Source organism: Cinclus cinclus, unplaced genomic scaffold, assembly GCF_963662255.1.
Source record: "Cinclus cinclus unplaced genomic scaffold, bCinCin1.1 SCAFFOLD_78, whole genome shotgun sequence".
NCBI lineage: Eukaryota > Metazoa > Chordata > Aves > Passeriformes > Cinclidae > Cinclus > Cinclus cinclus.
The window spans coordinates 529299-551108 of NW_026912141.1; the positions used below are offsets into that span (position 1 = coordinate 529299).

Below are 21810 nucleotides of genomic sequence, written 5' to 3' on the forward strand. Positions count from 1 at the left end.
TGAACTTGGCCTGCAGGAACATAAACCCAACGCGCTCAACCCTTCTTTTCCCCCAAAAATGGATTTCCCATTCCTAAACCTTGGCCCGATGGAGGATGAGGCCGTGAGGAAGAAGAACATGCCCCCGGAGCCCCAGGCAGGTGAGGAGGAAGTCCCTGCCCCTTTCACCCTCTGTCCTGCTCCATCTCCCAGCCCAGCACGGCCCCCGGCTGCAGGACAGCCCCGCTGCCGACGCCGTCCTGCCAGGGACGTGCTGGGGGGATCTCCTTCCCCCTCCCTCTGGAACAGAGGCAAATCCCATCCTCTCCTTGTCCTTCCCCCTCTAGACAAGGAGCTGAGGATGGAGACCAGGGAGGACAAATCCCTGCAGCAGAACCTTGTGGAAGAGGCTGTTTGGAGCAGCTCCATTGCACAGGAAACCAGCGAGGAGGAAAAGCCCGGGAGATCCCACATGAGGATGGGCTGCAAACACAGTTCTTGGGTATCCGAGGAGGAGAACCAGGGCCAAAGAACCGGACAGAGCTGCAGCCAGAGCTCAGAGCTGGGGTTCCATGAGCATCTTCATGATGCGGATAAGCCCCACAAGTGTTCAAATTGTGGGAAGAGCTTCAGCAAGAGATCCTCCCTGATCTGGCACTGGAGAATCCACATGGGGGAACGGCCCTATGAGTGTGGGGAGTGTGGAAAGAGCTTCAGTACGAGATTCAAACTGATCCGCCACCAGATGATCCACACTGGGGAGAGGCCCTATGAATGTGACATACGCAGGAAGAGGTTTCAGACCAGCTCCAATCTCGTCATGCATCAGCGGATTCACACAGAAGAGAGGCCCTTCCGCTGCCCTGACTGTGGGAAGGGCTTCAAATACAACTCCCGCCTTGTCTCCCACAGGCGCATCCACACTGGGGAGATGCCCTATGAGTGTGGGCAGTGTGGGAAGTGCTTCAGGACAAGCTCTGAACTGATTGTCCACCAAAGGATCCACACAGGGGAACAGCCCTATGAGTGTGATAAATGCAGCAAGAGGTTTCTGACCAGCTCCAGTCTCCTCCTGCACCAGCGCATTCACATAGAGGAGAGGCCCTTCTGCTGCCCCGACTACGGGAAGGGCTTCAGGCACAACTCCAACCTCGTCACCCACTGGCGCATCCACACTGGGGAGAGGCCCTATGAGTGTTCTGAGTGTGGGAAGAGCTTTTCACAGAGCTCTCACCTGACCAAACACCAATGGAGGCACCACTAAGGGAAGCCCTGCAAATCAAGTGCAGGAAGAGCTTCATGTGCTGCTCCAGCTCCATCCCCCGTGGCAGGATCTGTGCTGGATGATGCCGAGTGACCCCTGGTGGGCAGAGCCCCGGTGATCCATGTTAGGAAGACACCTGGCTGGGCGGCTCTTCATCCTCCTGGCTTCCCTTGAGCACCTGGACATATCCACAGATCAACATCAGAAATCCATTGTGAAGAGCACGTTTGTCGACTTCTGACCCGAGAAAAATCTCACTCTTTGCATCTTCTGGTGGCATCAAGCAACACTGAATGGCCTTGGAGGTCTTCTCCAATAGAAATCCATCATTTTAATCCTTTCTGGCTCATGGGCATCTTCCACAGCCAAATGGGAACATATTGGGGCAAACCCCACAATTTTGGAGATGGTGGGGTGGAAACCCCTTCAAAAAGGGTTCTTCCCACCCAGCCAAGCATGTGGATGCTTTGCCAGGAGGGACACATAAATTCTTTTGTTTTGGCCTTGAAACAAAAAGGTTTCTGTTCATTCCTTTGAAAGCCCTGTAACTGGGGTGTCCTGGTTTGAAGGACAGGTGTTTGCCAAGGAAAGCAGAAGCTTCCCCTTGGACTGAAAGAAAATATGATTCTTCCGATTATTATAATTTCGGAATTAAGAGAGCTCTCAGGCAAAGATATGGGGGTAGGAATAACAGTTCTTTACTAGTATATTTAACAAGACAAACAAGAACAACAACAGCTATGAAATTACCCACAAACAGAACAGTAACTCAGTCCCAGTGTTTTTTGGCTGCAGGCACCTTTTCCCTGAGCTGCAGTTCCCGGTGCTGGGGGCGGGCGGCTCCCGCAGAGCTGCAGGAGGGCTGGGGGTGATGGCAGAGCTGTCCCAGGGGGAGAGAGAGATGGAGAGAGAGCTCTCCGCTCACGGTGTCGGTCCCGGTGCTCAGTAGAGTGCTGGATGGTGGTAGTTCACAGCGAGAAGACAGCCGGGCAGGGTCCGATGGTGGTTTCCCGACGCTGGGATGGGACACAGACGGCGATCGTCCTTCTTGTCCGAACTCCGCGGGGGAAATGGGCCGAGGCCCAGCCTTCCTCTTCCTCTTCTGGCTGTTTGAATCTCGCGGGGCTTGCTTCTTCCCTCCCGTCCCCTCCCCCTTGTCACCAGGGCCCAGTCAACAGGTATCTTAGCATGACAATGGGGAAAATTCCACAGAGGGAAAAAAAAAAAAGAAAGAACTAACCCTCAACATTATCCACCCCGAATTTTCCCCTACCATCATGCCAAATCAAATTAAAAATCTTCAAATTATAGGCATCCATACAGTTACAGATACAGGCACAGTATTGTAGGTAGTTCACCCTAAAACAATGTCTCCTTGGGGTATGCATCTGGTCTTTCCATCCCTTTGCATGATCCACCAGGTACACCCTGGCCCTTGAGCAAAAACCACCCCCCGAATTGGATTGTCTTTGCTGGAGGCAGGGTTCACCCAAACAGTTTTTCCTAGCATACCTCTCATATGCAGCACTGGAACCTTGTCCCCATCTGGTGTTCTCAAGGGCTCAGACTGGGCAGGGCCTGCTCGATTAGTGGAACCTCGGGTGTTCACTAACCATGTGGCCTTTGGTAGATTAATCTCTCAGTTTTTGAAAGTCCCCCCGCCCAGTGCCTTCAAGGTGGTTTTAAGCAGCCCATTGCACCGTTCCACTTTCCCAGCCGCTGGTGCATGATAAGGAATGTGGTACACCCACTCGATGCCGTGTTCTCTGGCCCAGGTGCTTATGAGGCTGTTTTTGAAATGAGTCCCATTGTCTGACTCAATTCTCTCAGGGGTACCATGTCTCCAAAGGACTTGTTTTTCCAGGCCCAGGATGGTGTTGCGGGCAGTGGCATGAGGCACAGGGTAGGTCTCCAACCATCCAGTGGTGGCTTCTACCATGGTCAGCACGTAGCGCTTGCCTTGGCGTGTCTGAGGCAGTGTGATGTAGTCAATCTGCCAGGCCTCCCCATACTTATATTTGGACCACCGCCCCCCATACCAGAGGGGCTTCACTCGCTTGGCTTGCTTGATGGCAGCACACATCTCATAGTCATGGATAACCTGGGAAATACTGTCCATGGTGAGATCCACCCCTCTATCTCATACCCACTTATAGGTAGCATCTCTGCCTTGGTGACCTGAGGCATCGTGGGCCCATCGAGCCAGGAACAACTCTCCTTTGTGTTGCCAGTCTAAGTCTATCTGTGACACCTCTATCCTTGCAGCCTGATCTACTTGCTCATTGTGTTGGTGCTCCTCATTAGCCCGACTCTTGGGGACATGGGCATCTACATGATGGACCTTTACGGGTAGCTTCTCTACCCGACTGGCAATGTCTTTCCACTCATCAGCAGCCCAGATTGGCTTTCCCCTACGTTGCCAGTTAGCTTTTTTCCATCTTTCCAGCCAGCCCCACAGAGCATTGGCTACCATCCATGAATCAGTGTAAAGGTAAAGCTTTGGCCACTTCTCTCTTTCAGCAATGTCCAGGGCCAGCTGAACAGCTTTGAGTTCAGCAAGTTGACTTGATCCACCTTCTCCTTCAGTAGCTTGTGCAACCTGTCGTGTGGGGCTCCATACGGCTGCTTTCCACTTCCGGTTCATCCCCACGATGCGACAGGAACCGTCAGTGAAAAGAGCGTAGCGAGTTTCATCTGCTGGCAGTTGGTTGTATGGCGGGGCTTCATCAGCCCGGGTCACTTGTTCTTGCTCCTCTTCATCGGCAAGACCAAAATTTTCACCTTCTGGCCAGTTTGTAATTATTTCCAAAATCCCAGGGCGATTTGGGTTTCCGATACGGGCGCGCTGTGTGATGAGGGCAATCCACTTGCTCCATGTGGCATCGGTGGCGTGGTGGGTAGAGGGGACCTTCCCTTTAAACATCCACCCCAGCACTGGTAGTCGGGGTGCCAGGAGGAGCTGTGCTTCTGTGCCAATCACTTCTGAGGCAGCTTGAACTCCTTCATAAGCAGCCAAGATCTCCTTCTCTGTTGGGGTGTAGTTGGCTTCAGATCCTCTGTAACTTCGGCTCCAGAATCCCAGAGGTCGGCCTCGGGTCTCACCAGGTACCTTGTGCCAAAGGCTCCAGGACAAGCCCTTGTTCCCGGCTGCAGAGTAGAGCACATTCTTCACCTCTGGTCCCGTCCTGACTGGGCCGAGGGCTACAGCATGAGCGATCTCCTGCTTGATCTGGGCAAAGGCTTGCTGCTGCTCAGGGCCCCAGTGGAATTCGTTCTTCTTCCGGGTGACCAGGTAGAGAGGGCTCACGATCTGGCTGTACTCAGGAATGTGCATTCTCCAAAAGCCTATGGCACCTAGGAAAGCTTGTGTTTCCTTCTTGTTGGTTGGTGGAGACATCGCGGTGATCTTATTGATGACCTCAGTGGGGATTTGGCGCCGCCCGTCTTGCCACTTTACTCCCAGGAACTGGATCTCTTGGGCAGGACCTTTGACTTTGCTCCTCTTGATGGCAAAACCGGCTCCCAGCAGAATCTGGATGATCTTTTCTCCTTTCTCAAATACTTCCATTGCCGTGTTCCCCCACACAATGATGTCATCAATGTATTGCAGATGTTCTGGAGCTTCACCCTTTTCCAGTGCAGCCTGGATCAGTCCATGGCAGATGGTGGGGCTGTGTTTCCACCCCTGGGGCAGTCGGTTCCAGGTGTACTGCACGCCCCTCCAGGTGAAAGCAAACTGAGGCCTGCACTCTGCTGCCAGAGGAATGGAGAAAAATGCATTGGCAATGTCAATGGTGGCGTACCACTTTGCTGCCTTGGACTCCAGCGCGTACTGGAGTTCCAGCATGTCCGGCACGGCAGCGCTCAGCGGTGGAGTCACTTCATTCAATGCACGATAGTCCACAGTCAATCTCCATTCTCCATCAGACTTGCGCACAGGCCAGATGGGGCTGTTGAAGGGTGAGTGGGTTCTGCTGACCACCCCTTGGCCCTCCAGCTCACGGATCATCTTGTGGATGGGGATCACGGCATCTCGATTTGTCCTGTACTGCCGGTGGTGCACTGTGGAGGTGGCAATTGGCACTTGCTGCTCCTTCACCTTCAGGAGTCCCACTACAGATGGGTTCTCTGACAGTCCAAGCAAGGTGTTCAATTGCTTAATGTTTTCTGCCTCTACAGCAGCTATTCCAAAAGCCCACCTGAGTCCCTTTGGGTCTTTGTAATAGCCATTCCTCAGGAAGTCTATGCCTAGAATACACGGTGCCTCTGGGCCAGTCACAATTGGATGCTTCTGCCACTCTTTCCCAGTCAGGCTCACCTCAGCCTCCAGCAAAGTCAATTCCTGTGATCCCCCTGTCACCCCAGCAATAGAAACAGGCTCTTCCCCCACATGTTCTGATGGTATTAGGGTGACCTGTGAACCAGTATCAACTAAGGCCCTATGTTTTTGTGGCTCTGATGTGCCAGGCCATCGGATCCACACCGTCCAAAAGACCCAGTTTTCCCGTGCCTCTCCCTGGCTAGAGGCAGGGCCCCTCTAGCACTGGTTATTATTTCCTTCCTGGGCATACATGTTGGAGGTTCCCTCAAGGGGATCTGACAAATCATCCTCCCTTTTGTAATACCCTGCATCTTGGTTATGGGAAGTTGAGGCTACCTTCACTTTAGTGGAGCTCCTTTGGTTAGTGTTTCCCTCCTTGAGTTGACGCACCCGTGCTGCCAGGGCAGAAGTGGGTTTCCCATCCCACCTCCTCATGTCTTCCCCATGGTCACGCAGAAAGAACCACAGGTCAGCTCGTGGGGTGTATCCTCTCTCCTTAGCTGGGGGACGTTGGGCTCTAACTCTGGGATCTGTGACTCGCACTGGTGCTGCATTGACCTTCCTCATCTCCTCCCTCACCCCTCTTATCTCCTCCTTGAACTCCTCTCTGAGTTCCCTAATCACGGCAGAGACCTGAGCCTGCATTGGGCCATTCATTATACTCTCAAAATTTCTGAGCTTATCGGCAACAGAACCCACTGTCTCGTGGTTGGTGTCAGCATTAATGGCTGCAATGAATGTGGTGTATTGAGATGGCCCCAGGTGTGCCAGATTCCACAACATCTGCCCTGTGCACCTGACCTTGTCGGGGTCATTGTCATGTTGTCCACCCGTCCCAAAGAGTACTTCCAGTATTGCTACTTCTCTCAGCTGTTGGATCCCCTCCTCAGTGGTTTTCCAGCACATTCTATGGTGGTGCTCCTGCATTCTCTCTCTATGGACAAACCTCTCTCTTACACTCATTAAAAGCCGCTCCCAGAGGGAAAGGGGGCCTCGTTCCCTTACGAATATGTGATCAACACCTGAGTCCTGGGTTAGGGGTCCCAAATTCCTTGCCTCAGTACCATCCAGCTGCACACCTGTACCCATAAGGTCCCAGACCCGCAGTAACCACGTTGTAAAAGCCTCACGGCCCCTTCGTACAACATCTTTACGCAGATTACGGAGACTCTCGTATGACAGGGACTCTGTGACGATCTCAACCTCTGGCTCCCCTGCTGGTTGTGAGGGCCCTGCTTTCTGATCATTATTATCTAGGTGCTTTGTTTTCACCTTAGACTTTCTAGTTTCCACGGGGGCAACTGCTGCTGGCTGTGAGTGCCCTTGCAGTTCAGCTGGAGCCTGGAGAGATGTAACATTTGTGGGTTCCACTGCTGCACCATCAGGTTCTCCCTCTTTAAGGCAGAGGGAGAGTTTCTCAAGAGCTGGGGAAAGGTACTCCTTCAGCATTTGGCCCATCTCCTTCACTAGAAACCCCACCCACTCTGGATGGTTCCTTTCTGAGGTGAGCTCTGGGGCAGAATCAGGCTCAGGGGCAACATCCTTAACCTCTGGGGCAGAATCCTTAGTCTCTGGGGCAGAATCCTTAGTCTCTGGGGCAGGGGCAGAGTCAGGCTCTGGGACAGAATCCTTAGTCTCTGGGGGAGAATCCTTAGTCTCTGGGGCAGGGGCAGGGTCAGGCTCTGGGGCAGAGTCCTTAGTCTCTGGGGCAGAGCCAGGCTCTGGGGCAGGGCCAGGCTCTGGGGCAGGATCCCTATTCCTTGGGGGACGTATCAGGGTTGTCATCCAAGTCAATCTCCCCTCATCTCGGAATGTTAAATAGAACAGGTTTACAAGGCCTATTAGCAATGTCAGCCACTGTATGATATCATTACTGCTTAGAAGAGATTTGAACCCCTCAAAAGCTGGTGGAGCAGACCCAAAAAACTGTGTAAGGGGTTGGGACAAAATTTTCCCTGGTGTCATATCCTCACAGTATGTACCATTATTAAAGTAGCCCCAAAAACATACAGTTAGAGTGTGATAGCTCCGAATCCATGTGCCCACCTTCCAGAGGAAGTTAAAAATCCATGAATTTCTCACGTTATCAGCCCACAAAAGGAACTGGATAATAGTTACAGCAGCCTGAGTTATAGGACCCATGTTCAAGTAAGGGATTGCAAATGGGAGAGATAGAGCTGGGGCCACATGGAGCCCAAACCACGGTAAGCTGGACAACATGATGCCACCTAACACAAAACTGAGGTAACTCAAGAACTGTTATTCCTTTTTCACCCTTTTCTCTCAATGCCCTCGGGCCCCACGTTGGGCGCCAAAATCTGTCCTGGTTTGAAGGACAGGTGTTTGCCAAGGAAAGCAGAAGCTTCCCCTTGGACTGAAAGAAAATATGATTCTTCCGATTATTATAATTTCGGAATTAAGAGAGCTCTCAGGCAAAGATATGGGGGTAGGAATAACAGTTCTTTACTAGTATATTTAACAAGACCAACAACAGCTATGAAATTACCCACAAACAGAACAGTAACTCAGTCCCAGTGTTTTTTGGCTGCAGGCACCTTTTCCCTGAGCTGCAGTTCCCGGTGCTGGGGGCGGGCGGCTCCCGCAGAGCTGCAGGAGGGCTGGGGGTGATGGCAGAGCTGTCCCAGGGGGAGAGAGAGATGGAGAGAGAGCTCTCCGCTCACGGTGTCGGTCCCGGTGCTCAGTAGAGTGCTGGATGGTGGTAGTTCACAGCGAGAAGACAGCCGGGCAGGGTCCGATGGTGGTTTCCCGACGCTGGGATGGGACACAGACGGCGATCGTCCTTCTTGTCCGAACTCCGCGGGGGAAATGGGCCGAGGCCCAGCCTTCCTCTTCCTCTTCTGGCTGTTTGAATCTCGCGGGGCTTGCTTCTTCCCTCCCGTCCCCTCCCCCTTGTCACCAGGGCCCAGTCAACAGGTATCTTAGCATGACAATGGGGAAAATTCCACAGAGGGAAAAAAAAAAATAGAAAGAACTAACCCTCAACATGGGGTTAAAATAAAATGTTGAAGTAAGGCATGGATGGGGTCATGTGGCGGACAAGGACATGGGTGAGGTCATGGATGGGGACGTGAGGGGACACAGCCTTTCATGGAGACATGGACATGGATGGGGACACAGACCTAGCTGGGGACATGAAGGTACATGGACATGGGTGGGGACACGAACTGGGACAGCATCAATGCCACCAGCACCTTCATCTCAGCCATGGCAAAGCACTGCCTAATGCAGTTCCTGCCACCACATTCCCACCATCACTGCTGCAGTATCCCAGCTGAATGTCACCATCCACCAGGGCGGGAGGGTTGTCGACAAGTTGTTGTCCGGGCTTGTTCAGTTGGTGACAAGGGGTGTGGAAGCAAGTGACAGCCACCACAGTGTACCAGGGCCACCACCCTCAGGGGAGCCCAACCACCTCTGAGGACAGCGCAAATGTCAGTGCCACCAGCAGTGTCCCATGCAGGGTGTCACCAGTGGTGTCCTAGTGGCAGTGTCCCCACAGGTGTGGCAATGTTGTCCCCTGCTGTGTGTCCTGGTGGCACTGTGTCCCTTCCCCTCCATTTGTCCTCATCCTCCACTGTGGCCATTACCTCTGTGTGTCCCTGTCCCCTTCCATGTGCCCCCATGTCTCCTCCTATGTTCCTGTCCTCCACCCCTGGTGGGGCCTGATACTCCAAGGTCCCCAGCCCATGTCCTGCAGAGTCTCCCTGTGTCCCTCAGGATGTTTCCGTGGCTGCTCCTGGTGCTGAGTGTCTGCACCCACCCCAGCACACGTAGGGACACGCCATGACAGTTATGACACCCCATGAAACCTTTTCTCCTTGGATTTTGGGTCTTCCCCCCTTATTTTGGATACTTTCTCCCTATTCTGGATACTTTATCCCCTATTTTGTGTCTTTCCCCCTCTTTTGAGTCTTTACCATTTATTTTGTTTCCTTTCCCCTTATTTTGCTTCCCTTCCTCATCTTTTGGATCCTTTCCCCCATTTTCCATCCTTTCCCCTAAATTCAGGCACCTTCTTGCTTCTGGTACGTTTTTGGGTGCCTTCCCCCTCCTCCAATCCTCTCCGACTTCTTAAACCTCCTCAGCCCCCACACAGGTTGCCCCCCAGGCATATCCGCAGCTGTCCCATGCCACATGGACTGGGTGCTCGCCATCCTCGGCGCCCTTGAGTCTCCAGCCCGGGGCAACTCCCCCGGCACTGCCCCCAACAGCGGCACCCCCAAAACTCTGCCGTCTCGGAGCCGCCGAGCGGGTGCCTGGCCCTCGGCCCTGAGCACAGAGCTCTGCCCGGGGGCTCCCGGGGAAAGGCGGCGGCGCTCGGCAGAGGCCCCAGCCCGCCCAGCCCGCGGCAATTCCCCCGCATCGGGACAAAATCCTGCCCCGAAGGAGCCACTTGCAACGTCCGTCTGCGGCTCCTCCGTGCCCCGAAGATCCCGGCAGCTGCCCCGCGCTCGCCAGGCGCTACGGCTTCCGCAACCGGGCACAATATTCACTTCATGCAATCTTTGCTATCTCTGCTTACAGGTGCAAAACCAGCTGCTGCTCAGACAGTCCCAGATCAGACTGAAGGGCTCCCACCCAAAATGCTGCATTCCGTTCTGACCCACCATTAAGAAATCCAAGAGCAAAACAGACAGCTCATTACAGAAAACCTTGCAAAATCACATCTGACAACATTTTGGTCCAAAATCGCAAATATGAACAGAAGCTGAGCAAGTCAGCAACGTTAGAAAACAAGCTTTGAGCATTGCGACTACAAGAGCTCAGGCAATGCATTTAATTGGAATCAGGCCTCTCTTTCTGACGTGTGAGCAATGCCATCCAATTTCCCAAACCAGGGAAATGGGGGGTCCTGGCAGCTGCCGCTTCACACGCAGCAATGACACAGAATAGGGCAGGGAGAGCAGCTGCCAAACTCCTACCTTCTACTTGCAATTAAGAACTTTTATTCTGATGTCTAATAAAGCAATGATTAATAGTCAAAAAGACTAAAAATACCTGTACTAATTGTAACACAACTAAGAATAACTGTACTATTGATAGCAATAATAGAGCTAATAGCAATAATAAGAATTAATCATGGTAATAAAAACCCTACCACACTTATACTAGGTTTGCCAGGCCAGGTTTTGGTATGGGGGGTCTCTAGAAGCACCTTCTGTGAGAGGCTGCTGGAAGCACCTGCTCCTCCATGTCCTGCAGAGTCAACGCCAGCCGGCTCCAGGACGGACCAGCCGCTGGCCAAGGCTGGGCCAGGTAGAAATGGTGGGAACACCTTTGGGAAAACAGACTGAAGAAAAGCAGTTCTCGTGCAGTTGTAACTGTGGCCAGGGAAGAGCAGGGCGAGAACATGAGAGGAACAACTGTGCACACAGCCAGGGCAGGGCAGGAGGAGGGGCAGGAGCTACTGCAGGTGCTGGAGCTGATTGCCCTGAGATTCTGTGGTGCAGTCCCTGGTGAGGCAGCTGGGCCCCTGCAGCCCATGGAGGGCACAGAGTGCAGAGGTGCACCTGCAGCGCCTGGAGGGGCCCGTGCCAGAGCAGGGGGACGCCTGAGTGGAGGCTGTGACCCCATGAGAAACCCGTGCTGGAGCAGGGACCTGGCAGGGACCAGCAACCCGTGGAGAGAGAAGCCCACGCTGGAGCAGGGTCCTGGTAGGACTTGCGAGCCCATAGGAACGTGACCCACATTGCAGCAGTTTATGAAGAACTGCTGTCCCTGACATGAACTCACCTTGGAGAAGTTCATGGAGAAGCGTCTCAGGGAGGGACCCCATGGTGCAGCAGGGGAACGGCTCCTCTCCCTGAGCAGCAGCAGGAGAAACAACATGTGATGAACTGACCAGAACCCCCATTCCCCATCTCCCTGCACCCACTGGGGGAGGAGGCAGAGCTGGGAAAGAGGGAGGGATGGGCAGAAGATACAGTTATCTTACTTCTCACTCTCCTGGTCTGCTTTGGAGAGCAGTTAATTCAATTAATATCACCAATTTCAGACCTGTTTCACCCATTGTGACATTTGCTAAGTGATATGTCCCAGTCCTTATCTCAACCCAGTAAGCCTTCATTCTGTTTTCTGTCTCCTGTCCGTATCTGGAGAGGAGTGAGAGAGCAGCTTTGGTGGGTGTCGGCCATCCAGCCAGGGTCATCTGACAACACTTCCTTTCTCTCATTCTTTCTTTCTCTCTTTCTTTTCACAGGTCACTGTGAAGAGGTTGAGTGGTGCTTTGATGGAGGGAGTGAAGGTGGCAGGGAGCAGCAGGGACAGGAGCCACAGGGATGTGGCACAGGCATCAGAAGGGCCCAGGCAGCTGGCAGGGGCTCTCCCCCTGGCCCAGCAGCAGCCCCGTGCTGTGCCCAAGGCGCTCCCACCAGGGGCTGGGCCCAGAGGCAGGGGGAGACTCCAGTCCCGGGGGCGGCGTCTCTGCCCCGATCCCCGTCCAGCCCAGCCTCCCCCGAGTGCGCAGTGACCGCTGGCACGGCTGCACTGGACAGAGTGACCTGTGGGGACATTGAGAGCTGCCCCCACTGTGACACTGCCCTTGGGATTTCACAGGCACCAATCAAATCACAGCCAGCCCTGCTCCTTGTGATGTCACAGGCACCAGAGCACATCACAGTCCTGCCCCTTGTGATGTCACAGGCTCCAGAGCACATCACAGCCCTGCTCCTTGTGATGTCAAATGTGGAGGCCCATGGCTTTGCCTTAGAGGAATTTCCCTTGAGTGGGCTGTGATTAGCTTATCTCAACCCTCCTAGAAGGATGCTCATTAGGTTAGCACACCTTTTCTTGTCATGGTGAGCTACTGAATAGCTTCTCTTATCCCACCATGCCCTAGTATCCATGTTAATCCTTTGTAACCAATTGGTCTTTCCCCCTTGCTCTCTCCCATAAAAACCTCAGTTATTTCCCTCAGTTCTCTAGGGAGCAGTCGTTCCTGGCTCCCTTCACAGAGCTGCTGAATAATAAAGGAATCTTTGTGGAATTTGCCATAAGACGCTTCCCGTCTCTCTGTCCCTGAGGCAGCCTGGGAAAGCCTTGCAAGCAGAGCTGGAATCGCTGAGATTAAATCACTGACCAGAGCTGATGACTTGTGGCCACAGCTACCCCTTCCTGAGGCTTATCCAGTGGCCAGGAGAACAGACAGAAGATCCCCTAGAAGGCAGTTCCTTGCAGGACTCTCTCTCTCTGGGAAGGCTGGCAGCTTCCTGGGTCTGAAGCATTGAATCTCAAAAGACCCCCTACCAGCCTTCAGTCACAGGTACCAGAGCACATCACAGCCCTGCCCCTTGTGATGTCTCAGGCCCCATGAGTGCCCCAAGTGTGGGAAGAGCTTCTCACAGAGCTCTCATTTCACCAGATACCAAGATGCACCACTGAGGGAAGCCCTGCAAGTGCCCGGAGTGCAAGAAGAGCTTTGTGCCAGTCTAAGGTTGCAATGTAAGATGTTAACCACAAGTATATATTCTATCACCATCTGTTAAAAGCAGGTGGAGCAGTGTTCCTTCTCTCTTCCATGACCCATCCATCATAACTCCAGGGGGCAGGGGGAAATATCTTCTGCTAATAGGCCAGCTGTTAAAGCCAGGTGGGGTAGTTTTGTTTACCCCTTTCAGGACCCATCCTTTGTCCAGGAAGGTGTGATAATTGATAAAAGATTCGTGTCAATCATAAAAGTAGTGGGGTTTGTATAAACCAGAATACTTAGGTCTGAAATGAAGCATGGACATTAGATAGAGAAAAATAGAGAAAAATATATATGATTAAATCATTCTCTTTAAATACCCCTGTTATGAATATTGTGTTTTTTAGTAAATTGTATTCAATACCAGTTTGCAAAATGAGGATTTCCCACAGCCTGAAAGATTTTGCAAAATCAGATTTCCTGCCTTTGTGTAATCAATTGCAACCTATCTGCTAAGACCAGACTTCCCACTTCTGCTGTTCTTTATCTACCAAAACCAGATGGTTACTTGACAAATTGTCCGGAGATTTCACAAGCGGTCCCATGGATGTTTTTTTGACCACCACCGCTTACCTGGCAGAATTATGACAACAAAAAAAATAACAGTTACTGATTACTACGAGGAAAAACATCCTATAAAAAGGAGCTGCAAACCAAGGTTTGACAGAGCGTGGAGTGGGCGCTGACCCCTCACGTTCCCCAGCGCTGCTTGCTCCGTCTATATCAAATAAAGCAACTTAAATTTTGCTAAATATGGAGACTTTCTTTCTCATTTATAACAAAGGTATTTTCTGTTAATAAGCCATTAAGTCTCGCTGCATGATTAATCAAATTACATCATCCCATTTGAAATGCCCCACCCAAGGGGAAGAGCCAAGCATTTCCTACCTAAATAAAATCTAAAATTTGAAATATCACAGCAACCTTTTCCCACTAAATTCCTAGAGAAAGACCAGAAAGACCAGGCCCAGCTTCATCACCAGTAAATCTTAAAAAAAAAAAAATCAAAAAGAACACACCCTTCTCCAAAATCATTGCTTCAACAAAACCACATCTGTCACTCCAGTAAAACTATAGCCTGCATGTAATCAGACTGCTACCAACACTGTGACCAATAGGGTGTCAGGTTGCATTCTAACTCTATCAGTGTTTTCTTTTTAATATTACTATACTTTTAATTTTCCCAGTAAAAATCTGATATTCCTATTCCCATATCTTTGCCTGAGAGCTCCTTAATCTCAAAGTTATAACAGAGAGAGAGAGAGAGTTTACATTTTCCATTTCAAGAGAGGCTCCTGCCTTCCTCAGCAGACACCTGTCTTTAAACCAAGACTGTGTTCCTCCAGCTCCATCCCCCATGGCAGGGTCTGCATTGGATGATCTCCAGTGACCCTGGGTGGGCAGAGTCCTGGTGATCTGTGGTGCCACTGATCCGTGTTGGGGAGACACCTGGCTGGGGGATCCACATCCTCCTGGCTCCCCGTTACCTGTATTTTCTTTGCATTTCTCTTTGTCCTTTCCAAACACCCAAAACTGGGGCAGAAATAAAGATGTTGAACTAAGATGTGGAAGGGGACATGGGGGGATCTTCCAGGGGATGTGGGGGATGCTGGGTTCGTGGGACTTCAGGGTTCCTCAGAGGGACTTGGGAGTTGCTCAGGGCTTTGGGCACTGCAGGCCCAGCAGCTCTGTCGGCACTGTGACACCCTGGCAGAGTTTCTGGGGCAGCTGACCAAGGACCCCCTGCCCTGGAACTGTCCCCATGTCCCCCCATCCCGGTCCCTGGTGTGCCTTGTCCAGGATCCCCCTGTCCCTGCTGCCAGCTCCCTTGCCCCCAGCCCATTCCCAAGTCACCCCACTCCTGCTCCCATGCCAGTTTGGATCCCATTCGAGGTCTCATTCCCTGTCAGTGTCCTGAATTCTCTGTCTGGTTGCCTTTCCCAAATTCCCAGGCCCATATTCCTTGTCCTGTTCCCACTGACATATTCCCAGTTCTGCTCCAGTTCCATACTTCCATTTCTATAGTCCCTGTCTTGTTCCAAAGTTCACATTCCTAGTTCTGCTCCCGTACTCAGGTTCCCAATCTTCCTAATCCACATCCCATATTCTCTCTCTGGTTGCTCTTTCCATATTCCCTGTCCCATACCCATGTTTGCATCCCTGGTCCCATTCCCGCTTGTGTCCCATATTTGGGGTCCATTCCCAGTCACTGTCTCCAATCCCAGTCCCAGCCCTGTATTCCCGGTCCCATTCCTGTATTGCCAGTCGCTGTCCTTATTTCCAGTCCCTGTTCCCCGGTGCCCTTTCTCAGTCCCCACCCCCATTCCCGGTCTCATTCCAGATCTTGGTCCCCATTCCTGGTCCCATTCCCAGTGCTGTCCTGTATTCCCAGTCCCATTCCTGAGGGCCGCCTCTCCCATGGGGGCCGAGGGTTTCACAGCTGGGGCTGCCGTGCCACATGAACCCTTCAGCCCTGCTGCTCTCCTTGGCCAGCTGCAGAGAGTACAAGGCTTTGGGCATTGCTCAGAGGCCCCCAGCTGGCCACAGCAGCCCATCCTGCCAGCACCCCTGTGCCTCAGAGCCCTCCCTCATAGTGGGGCCATGCAAGGGCCATGGGCCTGCACGAGGCTCCTGTTCTTGACACAGGAGCAAGGCTGCAGCTCCAGCCTTGGGGCCCTGGGCCGCAGCAGCCCAGGGCAGGCCCAGCTGCAGAGCTCACAGCCCCGGGGTGTTTCACTGGAACACTTCTGAACACTAATCCCCATCCCATATTCTCTCTCTGCTTGCTGCTCCCACATTCCCTGACCTGCTCCCATATTCCCATCCCCGCTCTCATTCCCGGTTCCTGTCCCGTATTCCCGGTCCCATTCCCCGTCCCATTCCAAGTCCCCATTCCCAGTCACACTTCCCGTTCCCGAACCCGGTTCCCATTCCCCGTCCCCATTCCCGGTTCCCGTCCCCTCTCACCCGACGCCGCCGCCATCCCCACCCCCCCCCCACGTCGATCCTCACGTGACTGGGGAAACCCCCGCGGTCCTCCCTCCCACCAATTACAGCGCGCGATCGCTCTGGATTTGCATAACCATGCCCTTGTATGTGGCCCCGCCCACCGCCGGCTGCAGCCAGTGCTCCCAGTCAGAGCGGTCCTGGCAGGGATAGCGCTGCCAATTCCTTTCTGGGGCTCTCAGTATCGCTTCCAGTGCTCCTAGTATCGCTCCCAGTGCCCCGCGGGCGCAGCTGCTTTGGAATCCCCCAGGGCAGAACGGGAGGGAGAGTAGCAGCCGCAGAAACACGCAGTTTTCCCCTCAGGCAGCAACTCCCTCGGCTGCGGCAGCATCACCCCCCCTCGGACTCCGCAGGTGAGCTGGGAGGGGAAGCTCGTCCCAAATCAGTCGGCGGAAGGGTCTCCGGGAGGGGTTTTTTGCAGGGCAGGGATCTTGCTGGACCCGGAGCCGGGGGACCCCCGGCAGCCTGGAGGGGTGCGGGAGGTTGGTGCTGAGCGGGCTCTGGGCTCCCCGAGGCTGCAAGGGGCCCTGGCTTCTCCAGCTGCCCTCGGGCAGAGGGACCATCAAACCCAGCGTGCTCAGACCTTGTTTTCCCACAAACCAGGATTTCCCATTCCCCAACCTTGGCCCGATGGAGCAGGGGAAGGAGACCAGGAAGGACAAATCCCCGCAGCAGAACCTCGTGGAAGAGGCCGTTTTGAGCAGCTCCACGGTGCAGCAATCCAACGGGGAGGAAAAGCCCTGGAGATCCCGCATGAGGAGGGGCTGCAAGTGCAGATCAGGGGGATCCCAGGAGGAAAGACGCGGCCAGAGCTTGGAGCTGGTGGTCCATGAGCAGCTTCACGATGGGAAGAAGCCCCACAAGTGCTCAAAAGTTGGGAAGAGCTTCAGTCAGAAATCCAACCTCATCTGCCACTGGAGAATCCACACGGGGGAGCGGCCCTATGAAGGTGGGGAATGCGGAAAGAGCTTCAGGATAAGTTCAGAATTGACTGTCCACCAAAGGAGCCACACAGGGGAGAGGCCCTTTGAGTGTGATAAGTGCTGGAAGAGATTTCAGAGCAGTTCTGATCTGCTCAAGCACTATCGCATTCACATGGATGAGAGGCCCTTCTGCTGCCCTGACTGTGGGAGGGGCGTCAAGCAAAACTGCACCCTCGTCAGGCACCGGCGCATCCACACCGGGGAGACGCCCTACGGGTGTGGGGAGTGTGGGAGGAGATTCTCACAGCACTCTAACTTGATCATACACCAACAGAGTTTCCACTAAGAGAAGCTCTGTGAGTGCCCCGAGTGTGGGAAAAGCTTCATGTGCTGCTCCAGCTCCATCCCCCATGGCAGGATCTGTGCTGGATGATCCCCAGTGACCCCCAGTGGGCAGAGCTCCGGTGATCTGTGTTGCCACTCATCTATGTTGAGAAGGCACCCGGCTGGGGGCTCCACATCCTCCTGGCTCCTCGTGGCCTAGATTTTCTTTCATTTCTCTTTGTCGTTAAAAACACCCAAAATCGGGGTAAAGTCATTGTACTAAGGCATGAATCAGGACACGTGGTGGACAATGACATGGGTGGGGAAATGGGAGACGTGGACATGGATGGGTACATGGCCATGGATGGAGACGTGGCAGGACAAAGACATGGGTGGGGATGTGTGAGGACATGTAAGGACACAGCCCTGGGTAAGGGGACATGGACATGAGGGTACATGGACATGAGTAGGAACATGGGGAATATGGATATGGGGGGACGTGGATGGGGACATGAACTGGGATGGCATCAATGCCACCACTTGTGCCACCACAGTGCCACCAGCACCTTCATCTTGGCCATGGCAAAGCGCTGCTCAATGCAGTTCCTGGTGGGAGGGAGTTTGGGGTCATCTTGGGACTGACCGTGGGTCTTGTCCACTCTGCAGTGAGGAGTATCCCTGGCCAGGGAGTCTGGGATGGATGGGGGCAGGAGAGGTTAGACACTGGTCCTGATGGACACCAGAGCCATGGATACCAGCTGGACACTGGTTCAGATGGACACCAGAGCCATGGATCCCACTCTGGATGGACAATGCTCTGGGTAGATCCCAGCTGGACATTGGTCTGGACAACCCTTGGTCCTGCAGACCCCCAGCCTGGCCAGCCCCCAGCACAGATGATCACCAGCCTGGCAACGCCCTGGCCAGCCTCACTGATCCACCAGCCCATTCCAGTTGCCCCAACCCCAAACACCCCAAAATAAACCCAGTATCAGAACATCAGCTCTGGGTAGTCCCTGCAGAGTGAGGAGGAAACTGAGGCATGAGCTGGGGGGGGTGAGTATGGTGGTGGGAGGGGACTTCAGGACCTAGGGATCCACCCTGGAGATTCCAAAACAAGCACCCAACCCCCAGATTGTCACCGCAGGATCTCAGGCCCCTCAGCTGTCACACCAGGGGGACTCCAGGAGCCACCGTGACTCTGCAGTCCCCTGGAAGGGTGACCCGTGGTGTTCTTCTGGTGTCACCAGTGAGTCCACCGCAGGAGAAGGAGGAGGAGGTGAGGATGTGACTGAAACTCCTGCCCGTTTACATGGGGAGGTCGCGACAGGAACTGGGGCCAAGCACAGGTGGAGCAGTGGAGGTACCATGGGGGGTCAGGGGGGAGGGGAGGACATGGGGACAGTCCCCAAGGTCCCTTCAGGGAATGCTGTGGCAGGGGCAGTGTTTGGGGGGGGGGGTGATGTGGGGTGGTGCAGCATCCTCAGGATGATGCAGGGAAAAGGAAATGGTCGGGAGTGACCCCAAAAATGTTGCCACCACCCCCACCTCGGGGATTGCACAGAGAGGGGGTCCTGCGGTGTGACCAAGCACCCCCTGACTGAGGGGCACCCCAGGGTGATAAAGAGGTGGTCAGGGGTATCCCCAAGGTGTAGGGGGGAAGGGAAGTGTGGTTGGGGCGCAACAGAAATGCCTCCAGTCCCTCCTGCACTTGGGGCACAGGGGTAGCGGGACACCTGTCACCCTGTCCCCAGCAGGGGTGGAGGCTGCGGGAGGCTGGCATGGGTGGGCAGGAGAACCCAAAAATTTGGAACCCCTGGGTGGTCAGGAAATTTGGGACCCTTCAAGGTGGGGATTCCAGGCTGGGGATGCTTCCCACCACCACCCTCAAATCCAGCTCCTGGACCCACCCAAATTATTCTCCCTACCCCATCACTCCCAAATTCAGTCCCCAAAATGCCTCCCCTGTCCCACCAACCCCAAATCCAAGCCCAAAATTCCTCTCCCCATCCCACCAGCCCCAAATCCAACCCCTGGTCCCCCCAAAATGACTTCCTGCATGATGCCGCCAGCAAATGCAGCCCCTGAACCCCCCAAAATTGACTCCCCGCCACCACACATGGAGGTGTGAGCCCCCCCGGACACCCCTGAGCCCCCCCCGCACTACTGAAGACCTACAAGTGGCACACTGTGGCCGCCACCACCCCAGGAGGGGACCCCAAAAGGGGCGGGGGGTCCCTGGGGAGCCAGCGCTGGGAGCGGCTGCAGGGCTGGAAACGCTCCTACAGCCACCCCGACAGCAACAGGGCTGGTGACAGGGGTGTCCCCAAGGGCAGCGTGCACTGGGCGCTGATCCAGAGGGTGTTTTCTGTCCCCTCCAAGGTGCCCAAGGAGCCGTGGGGTCTTGAGGGGACACAAGGGACAAGGCCATCCCTGCAGCTGTACCTGCGCCCTGTGGGCAGGAGGAGGGGACACGGCGACAGCAGTGCCAGGGCAGAGCTGGGGACACAGGATGGGACAGTGTAACTTTTTGTTGTGTCCCCTGCCATGTTGTTGGGCAGGGGAAAGTGACAAGGTTTGTGAGCGCTGGCCTTTCAGGCACTTAGCTTCATGGTTTCTCACAGAAACCTGTAGTTTCCAGCCGGCATAAAAAGACCGGGAGAGCAGCTCAGACTTTTTTCCACAGGCTTTATTATTGTCCGTGAAGGGGTCAGGCTACAAATCCAAAGATAGGGGATCACACATGTACTTTTATAGGTTTTGGGGGGATCACAAGTAAACCAATGGAAAACAGGGTAAACACATTTTGGCTAACTACATTATCTTTCTTTGTTTGGGACAACCAATTATAAAGAACCAAACCCAACCAGTAATATTCTAAAAAGATAGGAAGAGCTTGCATTTTTATAACATGAGTCATTCGAAGCAAGTAGTTTTTCTTATCTCAAAGGAGGTTCCAGGGGACTGTTGAAGGGCTGTTTGCAGAGAGATTCATCTCCTCTACAGGGCAGGTGAGTTATTCTGGAGTGGAAGTTGAGTGCTGGATGCTGAAGTAATTTCAGAGAAGTTCAGAATGTGCTGAGTTGGAAGGGACCCATCAGGATCATTGAGTCCAACTCCTGTCCCTGCACAGGACACCGCAACAATTCCACTATGGTCCTGAGAGCACTGTCCAAATGCTTCTTGTCCCAAGACAGAATTGGGGCTGGGACCACTTCTCTGGGGACCCTGTTCCAGTGCTCAAGCCCCCTCTAGGTGAAAAAGATTTTCCTAATATTCAACCTAAGCCTCCTCTGACTCAGCTCCAGCCATTTCCTCGAGTCCTGTCCCTGCTCATGAGAGTGAAGAGATTGCTATTATCCTCTGGACACTCTGCAATGGCTTTATGTCTTCTCTATGTTGTGCTGTCCCTCAAGGTGAGGCCACCCCAGTGCAGAGCAGAGCATGACAATCCCCTCCCTGGCCCGGCTGCTGATGCTGGGCCTGCTGCCCCAGGACATGGTGGCACTTTGGACTGCCAGGGCACTGCTGACTCATGTTCCACTTGCCCTTGGCCAGGACCCCTGGGTCCCTCCCCACAGCTGCTCTCCAGCCTCTCCTTCCTGGTCCATACACCAAGGCAGGGGTGCCCCATCCCAGGGGCAGAATCTGACACTGCCCTTGTTAAACTCCACAGTTGGTGATTGCCCATCTCTAGCTGTGAGGTCTCTCTGCAGAGCCTCTCTGACCTCCAGGCAGGTGACGGCTCCTCCCAGTTTAGTGTCATCAGTAAATTCACTGATTATCCCTTCAAGCCCTGTGTTCAGGTCCTTAAGGAAGATGTTGAAGAGCCGGGGCTGGCAGTGGAGCCCTGCAGAACCCACTGGTGACCACTGTCAGTGTGGTGTCACCGCAGTCACTGCCACCCTTGGTGCCTGACCCCTGAGCCAGTTGCTTGCCCATCCCACAATGTGTTTATTCAGCTGTGTGCTGGACACTTTGTCCAGAAGCATTCTGGGAGACACAGTACCAAAAGCTTTGCTGAAATCCAGAAAGATTCCATGTGCTGGCTTTCCTGCATCAACTGATGTGTTTTACCCTGTTGTAGAAGGAAATCAGACTTCACCAGCAGGACCTTCCCCTCATGAAGCCATGCTGACTCTGACTGATGCCTGTATTGTCCTCCAGGTGTTTTTCAATACTTCCCAGAATAAACTTTTCCATTATTTTATTTGGTATTGAAATGAGACTGACTGGCCTGGAGTGTCTGGGGTCTCCCTTCTTGTCCTCCTTGACATTTGTACATTTGCCAGATTCCAGCCAGCTGGGACCTCTCAAATCCCAGATGTGAGCTCTGTGTATACTTTGATTACTCCAGGGGAAGCAGCCTGCTCACACCCGCATGTCTGAGCTTCTATTCTCCTCAGGCAAACCCACTCTGAGGGCAGCAATGGTTAAAAGAATAATTAAAAATACTTCCCATATACAGGCACAAAGTCATTGCAGATAAAACAATCTTTACAAAAGC

At 53.7% G+C, this 21810-nt stretch overlaps 1 protein-coding gene across 1 annotated transcript; it reads left to right on the forward strand.

Annotated features, from left to right (window-relative positions):
• LOC134057474 (zinc finger protein 239-like) lies at positions 1-1723 on the forward strand. The gene is made up of 2 exons (XM_062514454.1): positions 1-140; positions 327-1723. Exons 1-2 carry the CDS (start codon positions 59-61, stop codon positions 1241-1243), a joined length of 999 nt encoding a protein of 332 aa, XP_062370438.1. The 5' UTR covers positions 1-58; the 3' UTR covers positions 1244-1723.
• Positions 1724-21810: the final 20087 nt, after the last annotated feature.